Source organism: Lycorma delicatula, chromosome 5 (genome assembly GCF_047948215.1).
Source record: "Lycorma delicatula isolate Av1 chromosome 5, ASM4794821v1, whole genome shotgun sequence".
Lineage (NCBI taxonomy): Eukaryota > Metazoa > Arthropoda > Insecta > Hemiptera > Fulgoridae > Lycorma > Lycorma delicatula.
In genome coordinates this window covers 10954331-10972971 of record NC_134459.1, presented here as the reverse complement: position 1 = coordinate 10972971, position 18641 = coordinate 10954331, and the positions used below count along the sequence as shown (strand labels likewise).

The following is an 18641-nucleotide window of genomic DNA, read 5'->3' as shown; positions in this document are numbered from 1 at the left end:
GTTGAAGAGGATGAAAGGTGGTAAACGATACTGAGATCTGAATTTAAGAGAGCATTAAAAGATTTGAATGGCAGAAAGGCTCTGGAATTGACGGAATACATGCAGAATTACTGCGCAAACAGATGAGGAAGCTATAGATAGATTATACAATTTGATGTGTAATATTTACGAAAAGGGGAAGTTCCGTCACACTTCAAAAAGAGTTTTATAGTCATGATACCAAAGAAAGCAGGACAGATAAATGTGAAGAATACAGAACAATTAGTTTAACTAGTCATGCATCAAAAATCTTAACTAGAATTCTATACAGAAGAGTTGAGAGGAGAGTGAAAGAAGTGTCAGGAGAAGAACAATTTGGTTTCAGGAAAAGTATAGGGACAAGGGAAGCAATTTTAGCGCTCAGATTAATAGTAGAAAGAAAATTAAAGAAAAAACCAACATACATGGCATTTATAGACTTTTAAAAAGCATTAAATAACGTAGACTGGTATAAAATGTTCAGCATTTTAAAAAAATTATGGTTTAAGTATAAAGATAGAAGAACAATTGCTAACATTTACATGAAACAAACTACAGCAGTATTAATCGAAGTGCATAAGGAAGAAGCAGTAATAAAAAAGGGAGTCAGACAAGATTGTTCCCTATCCCCCGTTAATTATTTATATTTACATAGAACTAGCTATTAATGATGTTAATGAAGAATTTAGAACCGCAGTAACAGGCAAAGTGAAATATAAAGATGCTACGATTTGCTGATACAGTAATTGTAACTGAGAGTAAAAAGGATTTAGAAGAAACAATGAATGTCATGGATTGTTTCGTCCTACGCAAGTGCTATCGCATGAAAATAAACAAGAACAAAACGAAAGTAATGAAATGTAGTAGAAATAATGTAGATGGACCACTGAATATAAAAGTATGACGAGAAAAGATTATGAAGGTAGAAGAAGAATTTTGTTATTTGAGAAGTTTAATTACTAAAGATGGACGAAGCAGGAGCGATGTAAAATACCGAATAGCACAGACAAAACGAGCTTTCAATCAGAAATATAATTTACTTACATCAAAAATTAACTTAAACATGGGAAAGGATTTTTGAAAGTATATGTTTGAAGCGTAGCTTTATATAGAAATGAAACCTGGATGATCCGAGTACCTGAGAAGAAAAAATTAGAAATTCCTGAAATGTGTTGTTGTATGAGAATATAAAAAAATCAGATGGGTGGATGAAGTGACAAATGAAGAGGTTTTGCGGCAAATTGATGATGAACATTTGGAAAAATATAGCTACTAGAAGAGACAGAATTAAGGCCAGATCTTAAGGCATCCTGGAATAGACGTTTTGATATTGGAGGGACAGGTTGATTGGAAAAATTGTGCAGGAAGGCAAAAATTACGTTTAATTTAAAACAAATTGTTAGTGATGTAGGTTGTAGAGAGCATTTCAAAATGAAATGACTGGCACTAGATAGGGAATCTTGAAGAGCTGCATTAAACCAGTCAAATGACTGAAGGAAAAAAAATTCTCGAATGTACGTAAATTTGAACTATACTTTGTACTCCAGAACTATTTTTTGACCAAACCGTTTTTGACCAAATTCGGTCAATTACTTCTACGTATACGGCGTTGATACCGTTAAATTTTCAACTTAAAAGATCTAGTGGATGAGTTGTAGAGCAAGGTTGAACACTCTCAGTATCTCAACATTTCGTCTAATTAAGGTCATATTTTCTTACTCACATTTATTTACAATTAAAAAATAGCAATATTTGCAATCGTACCCCCACCCCAGAAAAGTTTGTTATAGTCATCTGCTATGTTGTATCCATTTATTTAAAATGAAAAAAAAAGTAAATCGGTCTGGCCGAGTCTCGTACCCGGTCGACTCGATACCTGGTGCGTTAAGCTTCTCGGCTACACCGGTCTGCTGACCGTACAAGCAAAATTTGTTTTATTTAAATTGTGAAATTACTTTAGTTTAGTCAGTGTTGACCATCGTCAGTAGTGCCGCCACATGCGTGCGTTAGTTACATTGAATTAAATAAAGGAAAAAATGTTATGTTTAAATGAAATTATTTTAAATTACGTTTTGTGTGAATGTATGTATGCCTGCATCAGAAACAACCCACAGTTGTCACCTTCTTTTTAATTATTAAATTTTATCAATTCCATACTTCTAAAACAACAAATAATATTTATATATTTTTTTTCTATTAATTTGTATACCATATGAGATGTATAAATATAACATATTATTTTTTACTTTTTTTTATATTTTAGATTTTACTGCTTTGCTAGTTCGCAAACTCATTTAAACCTCTGCGCTGTTCCTTATTTTGTGTCAAGCCAACCATTCCTAAAAAGTAACGTACTACTTTTTTTAGATGCAAGGATACGTCTATTATTACTACTTCATTAAACAGATACTTTTTTTTAATGTTAAAAGTTAAATAACAAAAAAATAATAATTATTTGATAACAAAATTGATTTCATTTTTAATCTTTTAATTTAAAACTGTTATAAATATTACGTAGGGTTTTAGTTTAGAAATGCCATAAAGTCGAACAAAAAACACAACAGATAGATCTTCATTGATCAGTACAAATGTTGCAGTAACTGAGCCTAACGTGTTGTTTACTTCAGTTGTCAATCAGCCTTCTATCCCGACATGAATAAAACAGACGCTTGAACTTTCCTGCGGACGTAAAATTCTGTACCGTATACGACCGGTCCACCAGAAAAAACTACTACTTTTTGTCCATAAATATTTTTTGCTGGAAAATGTTTTTTTTCGCCTTTACAGAAATTATTATTAATGAAATTGTTAAATACGAATTTCTTTTTAAACCGTAATTTTTATATAAAGTATAAAGAGAAAGGTTTGTTATATTTATTTGTACATAAAATTATAAAATGATCATATTTACTTCTACTATAAATAATATTTATTTGACTTTATAATACGTTAAAATTCCTCCAGTCATTAACCACTTTTCTTTAATTTAAATATTATCATCTGTTTAAAATTAATCCTTTTGCTTGACAATGATATTTATTTATTTTTTTAAATTTGCTTCATTTATCAAGTTTTATAACAAATTTTCATGACATAGAGATTACTCGATTAACTATTATTGCAACTTTCAATCTAATATATAACTTTTGTAACGATGGACTGAAGGTTGATGATGACTCAATTAAATTTTATTATATCATACTCACATGCACACACATGCGCGCACACAAAAGAGAAAGAGAGAGAAATATTATTATATATAAAATATTCACATTACAGTGTTGGTAGTAGTAATATTAAAAAGCTTATTTTAACATATCTAAGATCATCATTTCAATTGCCACGTTACTTGTTTTTATCATTAAAATATTATATGTTAAATTAAAAGGATGGAAGAAAAACCTTATATGTACAGCTGCCGCAATGAATCTTGAAGCTTGGACTACGACGGCTAAATACGGTGTCTGTAATCTAAACTGAAAACATTCAGTTTAGTTTTCAAGCGCATAAGCAAATCGCTTTCTTGTAATTACAACTTATTATTTTATGTTACTGGATGGTGTTACGGATTAGTTTTAAATGTTTTCTAATTCTGCTGCTGTTTATACTTTATAAATGATTAAGTATTTTTAATAAAAAGAAATGTTGCGGTATATTTTTAAATGTTATAAAAATTCTCTACAAGTATTATAATTACGTTAGCAGACAAATTCTAGATGATAAATTAACTAATATTATGATTGTCTGACATATATAAACACAGTTATAATCTATCGTAAAAATAAAACGCGGAAAAAGCCAATTATTATATCTCAGAAAACGAGTCACTTTTCTTAGAATTATATCAAGAAACAATATAGCTACATTGTTTGGTATGTGCTTATATAGTCAGGCCAATGTAAAAATAAATAATTCCCCAGAAGCCTGCGTAATTGAACGCTTGAGTATAACCCGATTAAATAATAGTTCTGTATTTTTTGATCCTGTAAGAGCAAAAAGATTCAAAAAGATTGTTTGATTCGAGCAAAAGAATTCCCGATTCTTTCTGATTGAGAAAAGGAATCACATTTTATAATCGATTTTGTATTTTTAGTCTTTTATAGTTATGAGTAAAATTAAGTCTACAGTAAAAAAAAAAAACCTAAAATGGCAGTCATGGGAAATAATAGTGTATGAATTTATAAAACAAGAAGATGATCGATTTTCGAAGTCGTAAAAAGAAAATCTGTTCACATTAAAAAACGTGAAGAAAGAAAAGCAGCGGCGTGTGAGGTGTCACGATCCCTAGTCCAAAGAATGAGAAAACAGAAAAAGCGGTTTCTAGAAAAATTAGCCGAAAATCCGGCGGAAACTTCTTTCTCTACTCTAATAAAATAGAAATCCTGTGAAATACCTGTAACGGGATTAGATGACTTTCACAAATGTGCGGTGAGACAAACTCAAAAATTAATTTTGACAAAAACTGGAAGTTATATAATGATAAAGTTAAGTTAAAAGATGTATATTAGCGAAAAGAACACATTATTGACAATGCTAAGGAATTATTTATTTATTCTTTACAAGAACATAGTGAAAGTGACAGTGATGATTCTGACGACAGTAACCTCGGAAATTCTAATATTTCTTGCGAAGTGTATGGCGTTTACCCTCTTTAATTAAGATGGTATTACTTTGTTCTAATATTTAAAAATAATTACTTTCTGCTGGAATTTCCGACTCCATTATTTAATATTATTTAGTTGTTATCTTACATTAACTTTTGAATATCTGTTTGAAAATAAATTGGGACACCAATACTCAATGGGTAATACATTTCGATTCGCATTTCATGAGTAGGCTGACTATTTAATTTCCAGCTTCACAAAAGCGCTTCTGTAATTTTTGTCAGGTTTACCATTCTGCAAAATGCCTAATAACATATTTTTTTTGCAGAAAATGGTCGGATATTAATTAAAGATTTTCAGGGAGCCAAATAAATTTAACATAACTTATATATTCATATATATGAGTAAATCAGATTAATTTTAAGAATATAATAATTCTCAAAATATTAACTAAACATTAAGGTAATTACAATTTTAAAAAAAAACGTGTTGTGCGATCCAATAGTTACACCACAATACATCTTACGAAGGCCTATTCGCTGTTATGTAATGAAGCAAATATTATGCTAAAAGGGATAGTAGAATGATTCGAATTGCGACGGACGCTGCCGTGGCACCAAACATCAAGATTCGTTGCGCCGCCTGAACTTACGATGTATTTAAATTACATTTGCTGACTGGGATTCTCTTTTTATGAGATTTATAGAATAAACTGTATTTTGATATTCTGATATAGTCTTTTTCATTTCCTCTTTATCCCAAAGGAAGCTGACAGCTGATGAGCTGTGCGTCTGCGGGGAGGTCCAGTCGAACGAACACATGTTGTAGTTTGCTTAATTATTAGCAATTAAGACAATATCATCCAAAATCGAATGGTTTTGTACTATTCTTCACCTATATTATTCCATTCCTGCTGGTTTCCGTAAATTCTTTTATAGCCAATTAGAAATTTAAGTTGAACAGTAAGGTTGACAACCCTTATAGGTCTTATTCATTTTGATATCGTGGCCTGTATTCCGTCTTGTCCTATGAGAATTTTATGATTTCTATGTAGTTGTAGGATAATTCTTCGATCTCTACTTTTATACTTTTTAATATTTTAAACTCGGTATTCCAATAAATGTTATCAAAGGCTTTCTCATATTATCATATTAATGAAACTATTGAAACCCCTTTATTCAAACACAACGATTTTTTAATTATGATAATTAGCTCAAGAATACCTTCCCGCAATCCTCTTTTTTTTTTTTTTTAGCCGAATTGATTTCTTGTAAGTCTTTCTTTTCTATTTCGGTGATAGAATATGCTTGTTAATATAAATATAGACAGAAAAGTATTTTTATTTATCTGCTTAGTAAACGCTAATTGATCTGTGATCGAGTTTTGTAACGTAGAAAAAAAGCTAAGCATGTAAAATACATAATAATTACAATAGATTTTTATGCAAGATTTTGTATTTTAAGATCACATCCTCCACCCCTGTACCGGATTGCAGTCAAGCATGACTCAGTTCAGGGGCGTATTCTTGCGACTCTAATGGGCCTCCCCACTTGCCGGCAGTAGGTCCAGCATGCCAGGTCGGTCCGCCGGTTCTAGTTCTTTATTCCCCAGCTAAACACTCACTAGTAGGATCGTTGTGTTAGCTGTTCTCTCGACATCTTTTTCCGAGTGACCCGATACTAGCATGGCTAAATCGTGCGCATACGCGAGCAAGGGTACATCCTCCGGGAATCCCGCCCGCAGCACCTCGTCGAAGGTGATATTCCAAAGCAGGGGGCTTAAGACGGACTCCTGCGGTACGCCTCTCATTATCTGGAAACTTATATCACCGTCTTCCGTTGTTGTTATCAGCTTCCTGCCGAGTAGAAATTCGCTTAGAGCAGTAAGAATTAATATTTCTATTTCTTAATTCTTCCATAATACTCGCTCACGGGTTGCTGTTAAAAGTATTGCGGACATTCAGGAGACCATCAACGAAACCTTTCTGGTTCTCTTGGTGCTCGCCCTGCATGCATTAGTCCATCAACTACTCGGCGAAGGGCGTCAACGGTAGATCTTTCTTGCATAAAACCGTATTGCGATTGGGACATACCTCCTGCTGCTTCTACTTTCGCCCAAAGCCTCTCCGCTAGGATCCTCTCGTATAATTTACTTAACGTGGGTAGTAAACGGTCGGTAAGCCTGAGCTATGCCCGCAGCCACTGGTTTGGGTATAAGCATCAGTCTTCCAATTTTCCAAGATACAGGGATACCTCCCGTGCTCAGAGCCTTGTTTAAAGCTTCCACAATCAGCCAGGAATGGGCAACTGCAAATTCCCTGAGTAGTACATCTGATACTTTGTCTGCGCCCGGGATTTTTCTAGTACAAATCCTTAACGCTGCCCAGCGGAGCGTTATATTAACATTATCTGAACCGTTATTTCCATAATGTATTCATTCAATATCGTTAACTCAATCGTGTTTTCTTTTTTAATTTTAATAAAAATCATATTCAGTAGTAGTAGTTTATGAATAACTCGTTTGTAAATAAAAACACTTATGACAAATTGCATAAATTTAGACTAATATGTAATTTTGAATCATACCAAATTTTTACTTCTCAGCTTTTCATAAGTTAAACAATATCGTGCTTTCTAGGTCAATGGATATATACACAATTCAGTTACATCATATCCTACTGGCGTTCATTCGTAGATTGTTGTTTATCTGACTGCCTTCCACACGGTTTCCGAAAAAATAAAGTTTAGAACATAACTGATTTCCTTATTTGGTAAATTAAGTCTTGGTTAGAAAAAAATGTATAAATTGTTTAAAAATAAAATATTCAATATAAAATATCGGCTTATTAGAATATGATTCAAACTTTTAAGAGTCATGGTGATTTATATATATATATATATATATATTAGCTGGTCAGAGCTCGCTTTACTTGCTCGACCGTCTAGCCAGGGAATTGTGCCCCCTGGATTAGCGACGCGTTCGTTGTCTTCATGGTTGTGGCAATATTAAATATTTTAAAGACATGGATTAAAAAGAAAATAGTCAATTTATTTTATTATTTTTCTGTTTTCATGATAACAGAATGTTTTTCTGTTCATTAATGAATATCTTTAATATGTTATCTCTAAGGGGGCCAGGCTTAAAGCTAATCTATGGCTTAAAGCTTCCCTGAGGTAACATAAATGTATCCTGAAAATTTGAAAATAATCGGTCGGTTGGTTCCAGCGTGATACTGTTGCATACAGGCAGACCCGCAAACTTTCGCATATTGGCCGACCAGTAGAAATATTGTTCAAGATAGTGGCTACTGATTAATTAGGCGAGTCTTCAATTCCATGAAAAGGTCCTGCATTTTATTATCAATAATCCCAATATCACAAAAACTAAACTTTTTCTATTATTGAATGCGGCTTTTAAGAATTGAATTAAAAAATACGGGTACGATGTTGTATTAATTTTTAAAATTATAAAATAGTAATCATTAATGTGTTGTATTTTACGATTATTTTTTTAATAATTTTATTTATTTAATTAGTTTTGGCCAGAACTGTTAAATTGTTTTACTTATTAATTACGATCATATTAAGCGATTTTAATTTTTGTAAAATATATTTATTACGGAACGTGAATTTATAATTTTAAAATTATCAAAGTTTTATTCTATTTATTATTAACAGATTATAATAATTTAATACTGATGATATGAGAGATTCATAAAACAAATAAACTGTTATACTGTTGAATGAACAGCTATAATTAAAACGGGACCCCCGTTGTGCATTATACAACAACATACACGGATGTACACACGCGATGGACTGAGCTAAGCTCTCAACTGCTCGAAAAAAATGACAACGGGTGAAATAAAAAAATCATCAGGTCAACTGAAAAAAAAAAAAAAAACTGTAACTCTAAAATGGTGAAAAAACAAACAAAAACAAATAGGAGTGCGACACAACTTCCTTTTGCCCGGTGAACGAGAGTCGGCACCGAACCGAGCGGTAAAATGAATGTGAATTTGTATTCACAACGTTTGTTTTAGCAACCTGTTTATAATTGGAAAGTGTGGCACGGTAAAAAATATTGTCCGGCCCTTGTCGTTGTTGTTGTTTTTGTATATGTGTTTGTTTGAGGGTGGCGAAAAATAAATGAAAAACTTTTCAAATTAATCTAGCATACGTGTAGAGTTATGACATCCGTGATGAAACGGCCAATACAAATCAAATTGCTGATGAGGGTGTAGCGCCATGATTGGCTTCAATGATTGCTGTCATCAGGGATTCACGCGCTCTCTATTTGTCCTGTCCGATACTGCTAGTACGCGCCAGAATACTACTAATACACTAGTAGTATACTACTATTACTACCGACCTACCCCCTCGCCTTCTTAACCACTCGTACCAATCGTATAACTAAACAAAATAACAACCGCACACTAAATTACTATTTTCTGCATGAAATATGATATATAAGCCGATTTTAGTTATTATTTTTTCATTTACGTAGTAGTGAATTCAAATCCGCATAAGTTATTATATAGTATTTCCACAATGCCAAACCGATTTTTCTTTTCCCCGTCTATCCTTTTTCGTAATTTCTTTCGTTCAACTACTTCAGGAAAAGGTTAATTTTTTTGTGTATTTTTGTTTAGTTGTGCTCTGTTCTAGAAGAAATGTACCACGGATTTTTATCTAATAGATGACAGACGATTTCTCTTAATTGTTTAAGCGACTCTTAAACATATAATATAAATGTTCTACGTTAAACAAAGGGTAGGTATAAGATTCTAATCTTTCGAAAAAGAAACGCAAATATTGCACGAAAATGATAACTAGGGTATTGACTAAAAATAATAGTTTTCTATGCTAATTATGTAATATAAACTTCACAATATTTAGTAATGTTTACACCTCAATTATCTCTTTTATTATTACAATTTTTGTCTTCCTCTGCACGTTTTACCTTACCTGCCTACATCCATAAATTAACTAAACCTGGATGTTCTAATATACAGCCCACCATCCTAGTTTGTTTTTTTACAATATTCAGCCAAAAATTTCTTTTTTTTCATTTTCGTTTTAAAATTTAAGACGATAAATCGTTTTAATTTTATCAATCTACTTAATTTTCGAATTTCGCATCTATTTTTTAATCTTTAATATGAATAGGTATATTTTGTACGTTTAAATTTGGTCACTAGAAATTCATTAAAAAATATTCCGAAATTGATATTGAAAAGAAGAAAAATCGGGGAAACGAGTGGTAGAATAGTCCCCAGGTATTTCTCTTATCTGTCATAAGAGCCGACTTAAAGAATAGTAGTGATACTAAAGAAGTTTTTATAAATATGTTCCCCTGCCCAGAAACCTAACTGAATCTTTGATTTTTTTTGGACATGCTTGTGGTTTTCGTTGATCGGTGATCAACCTGAATAATGACCAAAGCAGCTAATACCATTTCAAAACTATAAAAATCTGATGTGGACACCACACGACTTCCTTGTACGCCTATTAAATAACATATACAATTTTTTTAAGATGAAAAGTACATAAAAGTTTATTTCGTTAATAACTTCTGATATTTTTTCATTTTTTGTTTTATTGTTATTATTGAATTATTATTATTGTAAAACTTTTTTTTACAATCACAGGTTAATAATTATTAATCAATCAATATATTTGTTTAAAAAAAGGTTTTAAAAAAAGGAGATTCGAACCGATGTGCCTTCCCCTTGTAAGATACAAATATTTCATTAATTAAAATTTTATTTTGCTATAACTGGAACCAATGAAAATAAGTACCACTTATGATACATCGTTGAAAAGCTCTCAATGAGGGTTTATTGTTGCAGTTAAGAAAAAGTCCAAAATCCATATGTTTTGGATTTTGGGCTTTTTTGGATACTTTTGGTCCAGTCTATTGCAATCAAAAGGGAAGGTGCACAACTAGATGTTACAACAACCCTAAATCCAAAATTTCAACATCCTACGGCTAATTATTTTTGAGTTATGTACAGACGTCACGCCGAAACTAGTCAAAATGGATTCAGGGATGGTCAAAATGGATATTTCAGTTGAAATCTGAAAACCGAAATTTTTCGCGATCACAATACTTCATTTACTTCGTACAAGGACGTAAAAAAGGGGAAAACAACACTGGCTTTAAAATAAATGAAAATATATTATTTAGTAAATGTTTTTTAAACAGTAAATATATTTAATGTTTTAATAATAATATGTAGCAATGAATTAATCCCAGTAACATAAAACATAACATTTGTATAATTAAAAACAGTTTATTTCTAAAACTTAATTATGTTTTTTGAGTAGAGAATTCCGGTATCAGAAATCGTAACGCTTTCTTCTTCTTCTTCATCAATATTCTGCTTATTGTTCAATATCTGTCCAGTATCTCACTGGTCCAGTGAGATGAGGACGATACGTATGAAATATGAGATGTTTTTAATTAAAATAATTTATTTAATTTTTCTATAGATTTACTGACATAATTCTGTAAAAATTTACGGTGCTGTGGAATTTTTTTTCTAGTCAGTTTTTGTTTGTTATTCCATAGGCTTGAAAAAAAATATATAAAAAACAGCAAATTTCTGTCTGTAGTTTTATATTATTCAAAAAAGTAAATCTTTTTTTAGAAATTTTTATAGGAAAATTTATACTGTATTTATATTTATTTATTATTTTATTTTCTACTAATATTTTCTTCATAGAAAAGGAAAGAAGATTTTCTTTATCTTTTTAAATAGTAAATTTATAGTTTATATATGTTGCGTTGGATTAAAACCTTAAAAAACAAGTATAATTAGTAAAGATAGGTTCTGAAAAATTTATCAGACTGTGTAAATGCATACCAGTGCATCTCGTTACCTTTTGAAAGTAACGATATGAAACTATTTTTTAGTTCAGAATTAACTAAAACTTAACTTACAAGTTTTAGTTATGATATAAGTTATCAGGAAATTTTTCAAATTCTAATTAAAAATATAAATCAATTTGTCGCTTGTTTATATTAAAACAGCTTGAGTTAGTTGTGTTTTTTAATTTAAATGTAGAAAGTGAAAAATCATTGAAGAAAGTGAGTAAAAAAAATAATTTGAAGGATTTTGCTACACCATAATTTCTTGGATTACATTTATATATTGTAATCATTGAAGGGCTCAATGGAAAATCATTTTATCTTTCAGTTCTTTTGATACACCTAACGTGAGATGGTTGAGGTTCTTGGATTTTCAAATGTAACAAAACTTACATATAAAAATGATATAGATAATAAAACAGATAATAAAAACTAAATAACGGACATTAATCTAATTCAATAAATCGCCTAATGTCAAGAAAATTACGTACCTAATTCTCAAAATTAAAATAACATTATTCTTTTTAAACATTACCCAAGCGAGAATGAGGCTTCAAATAGCATACATGATGGTGGAGAGGTAAATGGTATAAATACGAGGTCATTCCCCATTACTATCGAAATTACACGTTTGTGTATTTGCACGCGTGCACGTATTAGATAACAGAAGCTTACTTGAGGAGACATTGATTGGTTTTATGTACTTATCTGGCCCTCCAGTCGATAATTTTCGCCTTCAGACTTATCAGTTTCGTTTGGTCTAGCTATTCACTATTCTATACAAAGATAGTTAATTAACTTCCTATTCGATTTAAAAAAAAAACTTTTATATCAATTTTCGAATGGTATTTAAACTTTAATAAATCCTGTGTAATTGATCTGAATAAAGAAAAAAATATTCTTATATGCTAGATTTAAAAAAGAATTGTGTTATTAGATTACATAAATAATAATTTTACAGAGAAATTTATTAATACAGATATTATAGAATGTTGAAAAAGGTGAATTTCTCCAATCATTGAAGACTGCAATTGTGATTCCATTATTTAAAAAAGATGAAGCTAAAGATATAAATAATTATAGGCAATTTCATGCTTTCCAAAAATTATTGAAAAAATGTTAAAAAAACTTATATTAATTTTTTTAAACAAAATTAATTTTTTTTATCAAAACCAATCTGGCTTTATTGAAGGTAAATCTTCAGAAGATTAAGTTAAATGTTTTTTTTCCAACGTCTTTGATGGATTAAATTCGGGTTCAACTGTTGCTGAAATTTTTGTGGATATCGCGAAAGTATTTCATTGTTTCGATCATAATATAATGCTGCAAACACTTGAGGATTCTTGTATTAGAGTCTAGTACTGGAGAAGCTACATATCGGGTAGAGCGCAGTGTGTAAGGGTAAAAAATTATTTGGTTCATGTTCAGCTATTTCATGCTGTGTGCCTGAGGATTCAGTGCTCGGTCCAATTATGTTTGTTAGATATATAAATGATCTTTTATTTAGGAAATCTATTTTAACTTTTGTTATGTTTTTCCGGTTATACAGCGTTGCGTTATTTGGCTAAAAATATCGATGAACTTAGATATAGAATGCAGAGTGATTTAGATCAGCTAAAACTATGGTTTGCGGTTGACGGGTTAATAGGATGGCGAGTGCAAAAACCAAATTTATTCATTTTATTTAAAAAAAAAAAAAAAAAAAAAAAAAAAAAAAAAAAAAAAAAAACAGGAACCATCTGGCAATATTATTTTGAGTGTAAAAATTGTCTTTAGAGAAGGGGTGATGAAATTTTGAAATTTTAAATTCAATATGTAAGTATAGAAAAGGTTTCTATTTTTCTAAATCTGGGTGTTTATGTTGACGAGCACTATACTTGGAAAGAGCATATCAATTGGGTTGGAATGGATGTGTACAAGGTTTTCGTAAAATTAAATTTTTAAAGTTTATTTATCCAGTTTCTATTTTGAAATTAATATATTACGCTTTGGTAAATTGTAAATTGCAATTTGATAACTGCGTGGGGTATTACCTATTGTTCAACAATAAAGCCAATTGTTATAGCTCAAAAAAACATTTAGCCAGATCTGTAGAGTGAGGAGATCTGAACATATTTTTCCCCTGTTTAAAGACGGGTATACTTCCATTTAGGCATCTTTTCATTTTCTGGATTGTACATATTTTCTTCATTAGGAGAGGACAGGTAATTCCAGATTCCCTTGTTTATTCGGCCAGGTTGCGATCAAGGAATATAGTAGTTGTGTCACAAGAAAATTTTGAGATTTTTTACAAACGCCGAATCGAGCGTTTAATCGAGTTTTTTTCAATAAACTGTCCTTGCACATTGCAAGTTTAACTACATTGAAGGAATTCTTTAAGGAACTTAAAATTTGGCTTTTTCTGTTTTATAATGAGCTTATTGAAAATTTCTTGCGGCAGGCTAGAGTTGAATTTAGTAATGCGGAAAGTACATTGTGTGGTGGTCAGGAACTAAATTTTGTAATAAATTATAGAATAATACTAACTTTATTATTAGGTGCTTCAACACAATTTTCTTAATTCATGAAATACCTGGCCGCTTTTTTTCACTAATGTGTATGACTAAAAGTTGTTTTTTGAATTTAAATTGTAAATCTTTAGCATTTTATTGTGTATTTTTATTTATGAATACTAGATATAAAATAATGTATTAATTACAATGTACATGTACATGTACATGTATTATATAAGTATACATGTGAATTTTAGTGGAAATGAAGAATTTGATAATTACATTATTTTATCTATAGATTATTTGTAATCTTTTATTTTCAAATTTAGTTATGTTGTTTTCTTTTTTATTACAGGTTTTTCCTGAAATTCTTTCTGAAATGCAATCAGAATTGTTTAAAGAACGCTGGAAATCCTAGGGATATGAGAAGGTTTCAGGTAAGTTTTGTGGCTGAAATTAAAATTTTAATACACTTGTTTATTAAATTAGAGTTTTCCAATTTTTTATTTTATAAAAATCGGATTATTCAATTTGAATATATCTCTCTTTTTTCTGTTTAGCCTCCGGAACAACCGTAAGGTATAACTTCAGAGGATTAATGATGATATATATGAATGTAAATGAAGTGTGTCTTGTTCATTCTCAGGTTGACCGTTCCTGTGATATATGGTTAATTGAATGAAACCCAACCACTAAAGGACTCCGGTAAACTGCCTTTAGAGAGTTCAAATCCTAGTTGAACTCTCGACTTTGAAATCAGCTTATTCGCGATGACGAGTTCACCACCTCGATGAGCAACCCGGTGGGTTAGGCTGGTGACCTGACAGATTGATGTGGAAAAGAAGACAATCGCTAACCTTCTCAACCAATCCATTTATTTGTATGCGTAGAACGCATACAATTTTGTGAATTATTAATAAAAAATTTTTTTAATTAGTAGTTAGATCCATCGCGTATTCCGACAATCGTCACCGTTGAGATGTATTTATATTTGGGTTACGACAAAACGGTAAATATCAATCGACGTTAAAGTTTAATGAGATATTATTATAATAAAGACCTGATGGTTTTTCGTTAGCGTAAAGTCGAGCTTTGATATTATTAGCGAAAGCTGTATCATTGTAGGCGATAGTAACATCTAAAACGGCCTTACGGTACGAGCAAAGACAGTTAAACGGGATTGGCTGTTACGGAAGAACTCTATTAGGCAGAAACGACATTTGAAATGTAAAGGAATTAAATGTGGAAAGGGGAAAAATCGGCGCTCGGTGTGAAAGTGAGTTTTCTTCCGAGGAGCCTCTGGGGTGTTCCAATTAAGCTTCCGAGCCTCCCGCCCGTGTAAAGAATTAGTCGCCCACCCCCTAACCTAGTCTACCTCTCATCCTACGACCGACTTCGCCGCTGTTGATTAAAAAGTGTAAAGGAAGATACATTCAACTATCGCTAACAAGTCCTTCTTCACCCCTCTCCGCTTCTATGTAATCTTCGCAGCACGACTCACCATTTTGCATTCATTTCACCTTTTTTTTTCTACCGGTTTACTTCGGTTTGTGTACGTAAATGTTCGTACTTTTGCGTGTGTTTGTGAGCATATACGTGCTTACCGAATTACGTTTCATATGTATTAACCGTTTCAATTAAATTCATCACCTTTCTAACAGAATATTCAAATAAGTGTGCGATCTCTTCTGCTGTAAGCCTACTTAAAATAGACGTAAGCTATTTAAAATATTTTATTATGCTAATAGTGAATATTAACTGTTGAAAGTAAAACTGCCGAATATAAATCGAAATAAATCTCTTTATTCGTTGAAAGAAATAATTATTATAGCAATAAATATCCGCTTAATCGTCAAATTAAATAATAAATTTCCAGGGATAATAGAATTTTTAAATTCAAAGAATTAATACTGTTCTTTAGGCTAGGTAATAGCTGTAAAAATAAAAAGTATTTACACCTTTATTTAATTTAATTTTGATATATTTTACTCAAAAAAATTGTAGTCTACCATCAATGACAGTCCGTACCTTGATATTGATAAATCTGACTAGCGACAACTCCACACGGAGTAATTTTCTAATAACACAACCTGCTTTCTTCAACTATTTAAACATTATTCACAGAGTTTTATTTTTCATTTACGTAATTATTCTTTACCTCGTTTTCATATAACATTTAAATAGTGTACAGAGTTTAATCAAGATTTCTTAAATATGCGAATATAAGGAATATAGTTTCCAAGAATTTTTTCTTACACTCAAAACCTGTTGTATACGTAAATATTAGAAATATATCGACGAAATTGTTGTTGTGACACAATTGTTGCATAATCATCTTTCTTGTTTTAATACTAGTTGTCTTTAAATGGATTTGTATCCATCTGGATTTTTATGCCGCAGGCATAGCATTTATATTTTTTGTAATATTGATATCTAGCGTTCATCACCTGTACAAAAATAATAATTCTTAGAATGTTCCAGAAAAATAAAAACAGTCAAATCAGAAATAAACTAAATTTAATGGACAAATAAAATTTACACAGAACGATTGATATTTACAAAGAATCCACCATGTTTACCCCTGAGTTTCGAAGTCGAAGGTTTTGAGGTTCAAATCCTAATAAATCTAAGTTATTTTTATATGGATTTGTATACTACCCGGTGGATACCGGTGTAATTAGGTTGTTTAGGGTTCAGTCACATATCTCAGGAACGATCAATCAAACACTGTTCAAGCCGTACTTCATTTACATGTCATACTTATCATCCACATCTTTTACAGTCGTGGGATTAATTATTATTTACAAGTTGAACAAACAGCAATGTACAACTTCTTAAGAATAGAAAATATTTTCTAAATTTATTGAAATTTACCTCTAGAGCAATCTTTTTAAAATTTATTCTACGACAATAAAAGTGAATTTTTAAATACACTAATGACGATGTCCTTAAGAATGTATCCTGGAACGTCCATGGCCTAGCGAGTCGAAGGGAGGAATTGGAGACGGTGATCGTTACGGAGTTTTTAGACATAAACCTAATTATTTTTGAAACGCACTTTACTGATTCTAACTATTTAAATGAATTATTTAAAATTTACTTTTAATTTTTTTTTGTTTTCATTTTTTTTTATAACGTAATAACACATAAATAGAAATTTTTTATTCTTGATATTCAGAATAATATTTTCTTAAAAACCTTGGAAAAAAATTAGTTTATCTATATTAACGTGGTACCATCAAAGTATTTGTAATGGAAAATCTCTGGTTTCAATCTTGGTCACGTTTAATATTTTCCATACGTTAAAAATGTCAACTAACCAAATTTCTACTTACAAGATTTAAGCTTATGTTATAAACTAATCGTAAAAATTATTTTTGTTTAAAAAATGTAAAAGTAGATTTAAAAACAATTTTAGAAAATTGGTTTAATGTTTTATACGAACGTATATGAATAAATTTTACGTTAACAAATTGTACGTAGGTTATGTACTTCCTTGAATCCAAGATACCTTAGCTTGCATTTGGTTTTGTACCTACGTCATTTCTTTATATTACGTACATCGCCTAATTTTATCTTGTACATTTTACAAGCAAAATTATTTTACCTGTTTTTTTAAGAAATTTAAAAGTAAAAAATAAAGTCAACCGTATCTAGAAAATACAATAGTACAAAAAAATACTTTTTCAATAAATTTTTTATTGTAGAGTTGGTAAAGACACCGCCAAATTAACGATCATTAATATGCAATTACTAAATTCTCTCAGTCTATCGACAGCTTGAAAAAGTTAACCTTTAAAAAAAGTTGATAAGTTGCTATATTTTTCTTTGTAGCATAGTTATCGTCAATTTTATTATATATATATTAAAGTTTATTACTTTTATGATTTTCTGTTTAGAATTTTATTACAAATATAAATGAAAAACTTTCGAAGGAATTTGTTATTTTATATAAATTTATTCCCTTATTTCTTTTTGGCTGTATTAAAAAGATAAAATAAATATCTTTATTTAAGTATAGATGTAGTAAAAAAACATAATAATCTTATAGCTAGATCTTTAAAAAATTCATAAATATGTTTGAACGAACAACATGTATTTTTATTCGAATTCTTATTTAGAAGTATATTGTATACAGTATAGTTGTTTTTAATTGCTCATTAATAAAATTATTACTTAGGAAACGAAACGATATCTCCATGACGATTACATCACTTTACATATGCTTGTTTGTGTTTATACGGTAGTAAGTTAGGTGAGTAGCTAATAGTTTTCAATAAAACTTTGCTGGATTGTTTCTTGACGCTAACAAGAAAATGCGTTCGTTGACAAAAAAATCCATTTTTTGAGCCACCATATTTTTAAAACCTCGAATCATAATCGTCCATTTCATTTTATCATCATTTTTACTCATTATCTTCCTTTATATAGTAATTAAAAAGAATATAAGAAGTTATGTTAATTAAATTTTCTCAAAAGAAAAGGAAAAAAGCATTCTATGAAAAGCTTTCTTATAATATTTTATACTATTTTTTAATTTCAAAACTATTTGCAAATTAGAGTAGCGTAAAGCCAAATTTTTACATTATTTCTGCCATTATACATAATTATATTTGGAAATTGTATGCAAATTAGTTCTTTTAAGTACTGGTTA

The 18641-nt window shown here is 30.4% G+C and overlaps 1 protein-coding gene across 1 annotated transcript in view; it reads left to right on the top strand.

Annotated features, from left to right (window-relative positions):
* kn (EBF transcription factor knot) overlaps positions 1–18641 on the top strand; it is a 383752-nt gene that overhangs the window by 307566 nt on the left and 57545 nt on the right. The window contains exon 7 of the mRNA XM_075365598.1: positions 14343–14424. Within this exon, the coding sequence (XP_075221713.1) occupies positions 14343–14424 (82 nt within the window). The remainder of the gene's footprint in view (positions 1–14342; positions 14425–18641) is intronic.